Raw genomic sequence first — 10,184 nt, 5'->3', positions numbered from 1 at the left:
GGTCCATTTTAACAAATTTAAAAATGATTGAGAAATTAAGTTATATTGAAGCATATGCTGCTTAATAAGGATGCATATTTGAAAAAAAAACTAGTTTAACATGTTCTTCTATTTGATGAAAGTGGAGATGGGTGTTTATGTCTGGTTGTTTATATCCAACTGTTTTTCTTTTAATAGATTATATCCACATGTATGTAAACTATATATTGAATGAAACATTATCCTAACAGATTTTGTTAGTAGAGTGAAACAATATTTATTTTCTATTTAATAGTTTTTTCCTTTTTTCTATAAAAACCTTGTTAGATGATGTATATGATGAGTATGGAGACTGTGTTTTTATACGTGTTTGAAGACGGCTGAATTTGAGTTTATGAATATGCCAAGGTTTTATTGATTGTTGAATTGGTTTTTCCTATTCTAATTTTGAATTTGAACTTTGAATTTCAACTTTGAAAAGTGTTTCGATTATTGAACTGAATTACTGAATATTGTTGCTGGAGTCGTTTGACATTGTCTAAAAGATGTGCATTGACTATGTTACAGCTGGTTTTGATACATGCAGACATGACAACAGGAAGAAATGCTGTGGAGGCTGTTGGTCGTGGTTGCAGTCGTGGTCGGGGTAGAGGGAGTGTTTCCTCTGGTACCCCCGGGACTTCTGGATCCTCTCCCTCTACTCTGACCATCCCGATCACGCCACAGGTTGCGGATTTAGCGGACTAGTCGTTCATCATGGTCTCTAACCCCAACTACGTGCTGCGGTCCACGGCAACGACGCTGTCTCTTACCACTTAGTAGCCTACATCCACGGCGATGCTGAGTCCAGTGACAGATGCCGCAGCTTCGGAGTTTAGCCATGACAGCAGCTGATGCCCCTCCACCACCCACCATCGTACAGTTGCGCATTTGGCCTCATGGCAACACGAGATATGTTTCACGTTCAATGCTCTTGTATTTTCTGTTTATTATTTTCTAGTTTCATTGATTATGATTTTCGTTGTTGTTGAGATTTTCTGAAAATTGATTCTTGTTTAGTGGATTTAAATTGATCTGGATTGCTGGTGGTTGTTGTTTTCTAGTTTTATTGATTATGATTCTGTTGTTACTGAGATTTTTTGAAAACGGATTTAAGTTTAGTGGATTCAGGTTGATTTGGAATGTTGCTAATTATTGTTTTCTAGTTTTGTTGATTATGATTTCTATTGTTACTGAGATTTCCTAAAAATTGATTCCTATTTAGTGAATTTAGGTTGATTTGGAATTTTGTTAGTTATTGTTTTCTAGTTTTATTGATTATGATTTCTGTTGTTGCTAATATTTTCTAAAAATTGATTCCTGTTTAATGGACTTAGGTTGATTTGGAACGTTGCTGGGTTTGAAGCTCCAGGTGTAGGAGCTCCAGCGCAACCTTCACCAATAGGCTCAAAAGCTTAACGATTACCAGGAGAGATATCAGGAGATCCTCACCCAGGTGACGTCTACAGATGAGCTCAGGCTGGAGTTTAGGGAGTCGCTGGAGCAGATGCAGCGTATGATTGCTCAGATGGAGGTGTATCAGGCCCAGATCCGCGCCGCTGGCATCGACCCTGCTGGTGACACACGGACATCGTCATCGCCTCCTGCACCGCCGGCTCAGCGTCACAAAACCGACGACGACGACTACCCGGATCTGTAGATATTAGGTTTTTGTTTTATTGTTTCATACATTTATTTGATGTACTTGACTTTTATTTAATTTGCCCATTGTGTTATTTATTTATTTTAAATAAAAATTTCTCATTATTTATGAATTGACCACTAATAGTGTGAAAAAAAAATAAATTTAAAATTTAAATTTACCATTTATTTCAAACTTCAAAAAAATTAAAATGACATTATCATTGGAATTATCGTCGGATTACAAAACAACATATTTTGGCACCAACATTACCGTAAAAAAAAATTGACGGTAACCAATTCGTTTACTGGGCTGGTAATCCGTCACAAAATCCGACGGTAATTACCAGCAAACGAAATAAGTCCGACGGTAAGCATTTAATGGCAAAGTTTATACCGTCTGATTATTTTCGATGGTAAATTTGACGGTAAATTGGTTACCGTCAGATATATTTGAAGAATCTGACAATAAATCCGACGATACTCAACATTTTTCTTGTAGGGTAGACATGGATGTGGACGGTGAGGAGTCTGATAAGAAGTATGTTGCCGATAGCTATGATAGTGGTTCTTCTGAGGATGATGACGAGGAGGAGTTTGTACCGAAGACTCTAGTGGACACAGTAGCTCGGTATCTTCTACTTGTGTCGTAAACAATTTCGATCATATCAACTATATCAAGTCACTATCATACTTTGGATCTGGACGTAATGCACGAAAAAACTCTATTTTCGGATATGGTTGGAGACGATTTCAACATAGACGGTGATGTGAAGTTTAAGGTTAGCCACATATTCAAAAGTAGAGAGAAAGTATTGCAAAGTTTGAAGAAATACAATATCTGTAGAAGTGCTGAGTACTGAGTCATGGAGTCGGATCGATTTAAGTACCATGTGCATCGTAGGCAAAAGGCAGCAGGATTTTCTTGGAGTGGTACGTCCATGCAAGCACAACGGATCTCCAAGAAAGTATGCGGCACCTCTCGAAGTCATCCAATAATGGCAACCACCTGATATGGATCTGATTGGTTGACTTGTCGGTCATCAGGTAACCTCTGATCATCAACAGGATTTAACACCTCGTGTACGGAGGGTGGTTGCATTTGTAGTAGCGGGCATATCCCAGACTCGTTCCCAAAGCCATGTCAGCTTGATGGAGAATGACTCCTTCCTTTACGCACCCTGCTACTAAGCATGAGGAGACTTGGCACCAAGGAGCTCTTCTACCAACTCTCAGGTTGGGTGTTGGTACCATGTGTGAAAATCACACAAGCACCCACCCACCGACTCTCCGTGTGTGCGTAACCGAAGGTAGTATGCAACGTCTTGCAGGGTTATGGTGCACTCACCCCAAGACAGGTGAAAAGTGTGGATCTCCGAATGCCAACACTCCACGAATGTAGTAATCAGGGAGTTGTCAAAGACAAAGCCCCTGAACTGCACCGTGTTACCAAAGCTAGCTTCCCTTAAGTATGGGAGAATGGTGTCTAGTGGTGCAAGAGTGTGGCTCACTTGCCTAAGGAGTAGTAGGTGTGACATCTATTAAAAAATATAAATATTTCAATAATAAATTTATTTCATTTGTAAAAAATTTTATTTCGAAATAAAAAAAATTAACAATAAACAATTATTTCATATTTTAGAATAATTAATTATAAAAATCAGATATTTAAAAATTTAACAAACATCAATGCAACAAATCTAAAATTGAAATTAAAAATATAAAATTTAATTTAAATGCATAAAAAATATAATAAATAATTAATAAAATAAAATAAATTAAGTAATTAACATGTATTAATCTCTACATTTCACAGCCTAACAAATTTTAATAACATGACAATTTATTCTACATGTGTAACAATATTGAATCTATAAAAGTACTCTAACTATAATTACATGCTCATTTAGTTAAAAGAAAAAAACAACAACATTAACCTCGAAGTCGATCACTCCCACAATGTGTTAAGTTACGTACAAGCGGTCTGTTTCGTGCATCCACATGCGCCAAAAAATCTGAATATGTCACAAGTATAAAAAAAATGTCTGAGAAAAGAAGAAATGAAGGTAATATACAATGAAAATGACAAAAGAGGCACTACGAACGAAAATTTTTATATAGGCGCGTCTAAATCCTATCTCGTTTAGTGTATGTATCTTATTTACACTGTAAACGAGATAAATTACATGTCATAACACGTATACAAACGTGATACTTATATTGACAAACGTGTCTTGTTTTATTTACATTTTATAATGCAAACGAGATACATATTTATTTTATCTACATTGTAAACGAGATCGAGATAAATAAAACAATGTAAATCAGTAAAAATATTATAAATTATCTATTTCAATAAATAAAATATTTATTTTATTTATTTAAATTTTTTATATATTTATGTGTAAATATATATGTATAATTTAATTTAAGTTTAATATATATATTTTATATTTTAATATAAAATTAATATATTGATCGCTTATTTTAGTATATTATATTTTTATTTAAATATATATTAATAAATTAATTGTTATACTTTATTAACTTAAGCAACAAATTTTCAAAAATTTTTAAAATGAATACATATTCGTTTCTTCTGATTTTTCCTTCGTTTTCAAATAAGATTAGTTTCCTTTTATCTGAAACCATAGCAAAGTTGTAATTTTTTTTTTGGACGTGGAAACCATAGTTGAGATTAATTAAATTGAATTGAATTGATGTGCGGTGGTGTCTCTGTCTAAATAAAATTAAACTAAAATAGAGAATGGAAAAGAAAAGAGAAAAGGAAAAAAAAAAGGGACGGTGGGTAAGTAGAGAAACGATAAGAACGATATGGTGAGGGGCAAAAATGACAAGTGACATGAAAGTCAAGTAATCGATTAGATGGCCATCAACTCCGAGAAGCTAAGATATTGATGTGAGACAAAACTCTTGAAATAAATATTGATTTAATTAGGTTAATTTTTTAGTATATTAAAAAAATTTTGATGTAATATTTAATTATTAGATTTTATGATATTTTTTAAAATTGTAAAAATAATATAATATGCCTTTTTAGATTAATAATATGTCTTTTTATATTATATATTTTAATTTAAAATATATAATATAAGAATCTTATTGTATCATTTCTATAATTTTAAAAAATATCATAAAATTTAATGATTGAATATTACACTAAAATTATACTAATATATAAAAAAATAAACGATTTAATTACGCTATATATATTTTTAGTTTTTAGTTTTTAGTTTTTCTAGATTTTTTATTATAAAATAACTTTCAGATACCATATTTATCTTAATCATTTTAAGATTAAATGAATGCACGTATATAAATTCTTATTTTGTATTGAATAATATTAGGAAATTAATTTTATTAATTAATATCAATTATTTTTTATAATTATCTTGTTTATTTTAATTTTAAATATTAAATTAAAAATTAAAAAGATTAACTAATATCAACTAATTAAAAATCGATTCATTCCTAAATTTTTTATTTTGTATTGTTAGAATATATATCTACTAAGTCATGATGTAAACACATTAAAATATTCTCAAAAATTTTAACTCTATTTGTTTTTAAACTAAAAATAGTTTGTCATAATTAAAGAAAGTTAAAATATTATATCATGTATTCAACATACATCATCGCAACATATCTTTTAGCTGTAGATTCAATATCAATAGATCATCATGCAAGAAAATGGCTCATCATCGGTTCTGATTTCTTCTTCGGTATGAGGTATGAGAATTCATCAATTTGATTTTTTCTTTTGCAAAAAGTTAGACTTTAATCTCACCATTATTATTTTGCATCCAACCCCACTGATTACCTGCTTTATCCGTGCATTACATTAATAATACTATTTAGCAAAAATAAAAAAAATTAGAAACTACGGTTTTAGGATAAACTACTCAAAGCATCTCTTATTTTTTTAACACGTTTAATTTTATTAACGACAACATTTTTTAAATATTTTAAATATCATAAAAATACCTAATATTAAGTATTTATTCTCAAAAAATATTTTTTAGAAAATTTTGATATATTTTTTATAAATATATTAAAAAATAAAATATTTTTATTTTTAAAATTTAATAATTTTATATTAAATAAAACTTTTTATTTATTTTTGATATAATAATAATTTTTATTTTACTTTTTTATAATTTTAAGAATATTCTTTTCTTTATCAAATTTAAAGGATATTTTACCCGTGTTTTCGGAAAATTGAGAACAATCTTAATAGTTTAACACAGTTTTATTTGTAAAAATACTCTTAAGCTTAGAATCTTTATTAAAAAATACCCTTTATAAAAATATATTTATTACCTTGACTATTTTACATTTATTATCAATAATCACAGACTAATTACCATAATTATAATGATCCGTTCGTTGGATACTATACGATTATATATAACGGTTGCTTAACTATTTATCGATGGTTCCATGACCTTCTTTAGAGCTCATGAGAAGCATTGTGAAGGTGCCCGCATGGTATAATTGCACCCTGAGTGTGTAGGTACGTATGGCCTAATAAAAACAGTCGTTTCGTATATTCATCAATATATTAAACTTGTCGTTTATTCTACGTCGTTAACATCATGCAATAAGCGTTTAATTGGTTCTAAACCCTCAACTTTGAGCTTTAGGGTTTAGTCACAAAACTAACATTAGCGAATCTATAGTAATATATACTTATCCAAATTAGAACTATTCTTATCTAAAAATAATATTCAAATTAAAAATGAACTCATTTTTCTTCACTTCAACACGCTGTGTGGCCATGTTTATTTGGTTTGACGGGATATAAGGTCTAGAAATGGAATTATATAATAGTGATGAACTGAGGATATATTTTTATAATGTTTTAATTTCATTTAGTCCTTTTTTGATTTATATTTACATGTTCATTTGAGCAATGAGAAATATCATCATCATCGTCAATTATAAGAATTCATGTGATAGTATATCTGATGGAATCCATCATCATTATCCATATTACTCCAACCAATTAAAAAAGTTAAACTTATATAGTTTTACAGCAAAATTAAAGCAATTGATGAATGTACTGAACTAATTAACAATACGTAATTGTACTATATATATTAATCAGAGAGATAATAACATCTCATTTGTTATATAGCAGAGACTTACACAGAGTTTATATTAATTAATGACATACCATTATTAAAATTCGTTATTATAGAATTTTCAAGACTCGTTTTATGCGTTACTTTCCAAGTCATTCATCAAGTTGCATATAAAAAGAAATTCAATAACAAGAAACTCCAATGACTTTAAGGGCAAATATACAAAATAATACCACTATATACCCATTGTTTCAATTTGGCAACAAAATTGAACGAATCGTTCGCTCAAACACCATGGGCTTCCCAATTATTTTTTCTCACCAGGCCATCTCAAAAAATGAAAAAGAAAAAGATAGTGGATAAGAATTGAGGACTATATCCAATTATTATTTTCCATGATGATGATTATTAATTTTCCCATGAAATATTCCACCATTTCCTTTTTCATCCAAAGAAGATTGTATCGTAATTATTCAGGAACAGATCTTTTAATTAATTAAACGAGTCGTATCGCACGCTCCACCGCTTTCCGGAGACCAGGGGCGTCTCACAGATAATAAAGTCGAATACGTTACACCGCTGTCACCTAATCCAAGTGACCCTCAATTACAGCGTTCCACGTGGACTAATAACGCCACGTTAGTATACCCACGTGGCACAAGCGGAAGCGAACCGTGACGTTATCCCTCAAATGTGCACGGTGACCGAGAAAAACCCTCGTCTACTTTAACCGCAGTGGAAAAGATCGCAGTTTCATTGATTTTTTTTAACCTAACCATGGTAAACCCGAACCAAACCACAGTTAAACCATGGTTAAGTCGCAGTTTATAAAGGGTGCCAACCCTGCCGGAGTTTTCGTAAACATCCATAATATCACCCCAGAAGAAAAAAAAAATGATGCTCGGGGAGCACCATCGTGCAAATCCTACGGTTCACGTGCCACCGTGGCCGATCCTCGATGATCAAACGGCTGATATGTACTCTCCTTATTCCGTAACCGAAGGCAATGCTGGCGCAGGCGATTACTCTCCTTACTATCTACAAGAAGCTCTGTCCGCCTTGCAGCGATACCTGCCGTCGAATGATGCTGCCGGCGACGGTGGTGATTCCGACGGAGAGGCTCAGGCTGATGCGCCGGTTGACGCGTACTCGTGTGACCAGTTCCGCATGTACGAGTTCAAAGTGAGGCGATGCGCGCGCGGGAGGTCGCACGACTGGACGGAGTGTCCGTACGCTCATCCCGGCGAGAAGGCTCGCCGTCGTGATCCACGGAAGTTTCACTACTCCGGGACGGCGTGTCCCGATTTCCGCAAGGGAAACTGTAAGAAAGGCGACTCGTGCGAGTACGCGCACGGCGTCTTCGAGTGCTGGCTTCATCCTGCGAGGTATCGTACTCAGCCGTGCAAGGACGGCACGAGCTGCCGCCGGAGGGTGTGCTTCTTCGCGCACACGCCGGAACAGCTCCGTGTCCTCCCGCAACAGAGTCCGCGAAGCGTGGATTCGTACGATGGATCTCCATTAAGACAAGTCTCGATGCCGTTCGTGTCGTCACCGACTTCAGTTTCGCCGCCGGTTAGTTCTCCGGTGGATTCTCCGCCGATGTCGCCGATGATGAGGTCGCTCGGCCCAAGTAACATGTCTGATATGGTTGTTGCTCAACTGAGAAACTTGCAGCTTGGGAAGGTGAAATCGATGCCAAATAGTAACAGGAACGTGACGGTTGGATCTCCGGGTTTCGGATCTCCCCGCGGATCTGTAATCCGGCCCGGATTCTGCAGTCTACCAACAACACCAACACAGGCACCGGTTCGGTTCGGGTCGAATTGTTTCGAGTTGTGGGAGCAGAGTTTCGAGGAGGAGCCAGTTATGGAGAGGGTGGAGTCTGGAAGGGACATAAGGGCGAAGATGTTTGAGAAGCTGAGCAAGGAGAATTCTCTGGATAGGTCCGGTTCTGGTTCGGGTCGTCAATCGGGTGGAGTCCCGGATCTTGGGTGGGTCTCTGAGCTTGTTAAGTGAAAAAAAGAAAGTGAAAAGCTGAATGGGCCGTCTGGTCCGGTTGGGCCTGGCCCATTAATTTCATTTTATATCGGGTTGATCATTTTGTTTCGTCTCTCTCTCCGATTTTGCCAATTTCATTGTGCATAGAATGATAGAAAGAAAAGTGGGGTGGAATTGGAGTTATTTCAAGTTGTGGGGGAGGAACGGGTGAAGATTTATTTTGGGGAAGCAATTAATCCAAGCAAGAATGGTGGCTTTTTTTTCTGTAAATATTTTATCGCCGAAGGTAATGGGGGGTGAAGAGTAGAATCTCTTTTTTGGGGGGAAGCTTTTTCTTTTGGAAAGATCAAGGCCGTTACAATATAAGCATTGATATATGGGGAAGAAAAACTATCCTAAGGTCTTTGTATAGTTTTTATATTTAGCAGATTGTTATTATGGATTACTATTATTATTGTTATTGTTATTGTTGTCGCATCTATTCCCCCCCCCCCCCCCCCCCTCTTGCATTTTACTAATCTCATTTGATGTATGTCTAATATGTAGGAACCAAGTTCTATGGCTCCTGTAATTCAAATTATCAATGTTATATGCATTATGCTTAATCTATTGGGTCTACTGTTTATGTTCCACTTGATTTGCAATCTTTTGTGGCTCTGCACCTAGGTAAGGAGAATTGAAGATGCTAGAAGCCTAGAACCCTTTTCAGTCTGAAAATTGTTTCATTGCATGTTATGAAATTTCTCTTCAATTTTTCTTTTAGGATAAAATGAATTGTGTTTTCTCCTGTGTTATGTGATAATCTTAGGTTGAAGACTGAATCTAGAATGTTTTAGAAGTTTTAATTTATTTTTTTAATATTTAAATGATTAAATATTTGATTATATATACATGATATTTTTTTAAAATATTAAAAATTATTTTATTTAGAAATTAGAGAATGAACCAAGACTTTTGATTATATTTTTATTTTATTTTATTGAACAGAGGATAGCTAATCCTTTGGCCAAGAGTACATGGATTTTTTATTAGATTGAGTATCCAGGATACCAATATCTCATTTATGGTATGGATGAAGGTAAAGCATGGGTATGGTGTGTTGAATAATAAACAATTCAACCATATTATATAATACAAGTTAAAATTATACATATATTTATGTTAATTATTAATGGTTGATTTAAATATTGAAATAATATTTTTATAAACCATGATGCTCATCTTAATAGGATTGTGATGAAGCTAATGTATTGAGAGATGGAGGGCTGAGATTTGGTTTTGACTATATAGAAGAAATGACTATGACTATGAGTGTGACTAGGTACTGGGTCCTCATCCTCATCTTGGTGGTAACCCATCTTGATACGAAAGATAATAACTTGTTCGGCGTTTTCCCCTTTTGAGTTTTGTCTATTTGCAAAA

At 34.0% G+C, this 10,184-nt stretch overlaps 1 protein-coding gene across 1 annotated transcript; it reads left to right on the top strand.

Moving 5' to 3' along the window:
* The first annotated feature begins 7,612 nt into the window (after positions 1–7,612).
* On the top strand, positions 7,613–9,394 carry LOC130980195 (zinc finger CCCH domain-containing protein 20-like). Its single transcript, XM_057903847.1, has one exon. The coding sequence runs from the start codon at positions 7,659–7,661 to the stop codon at positions 8,778–8,780; it is 1,122 nt and encodes a 373-aa protein (XP_057759830.1). The 5' UTR covers positions 7,613–7,658; the 3' UTR covers positions 8,781–9,394.
* Positions 9,395–10,184: the final 790 nt, after the last annotated feature.

The sequence above is a fragment of the Arachis stenosperma genome, chromosome 5, assembly GCF_014773155.1.
Source record: "Arachis stenosperma cultivar V10309 chromosome 5, arast.V10309.gnm1.PFL2, whole genome shotgun sequence".
In the NCBI taxonomy this organism is placed as follows: Eukaryota; Viridiplantae; Streptophyta; class Magnoliopsida; order Fabales; family Fabaceae; genus Arachis; species Arachis stenosperma.
The sequence above is the reverse complement of the archived record's forward strand: the minus strand, read 5'-3'. Positions and strand labels throughout refer to the sequence as shown.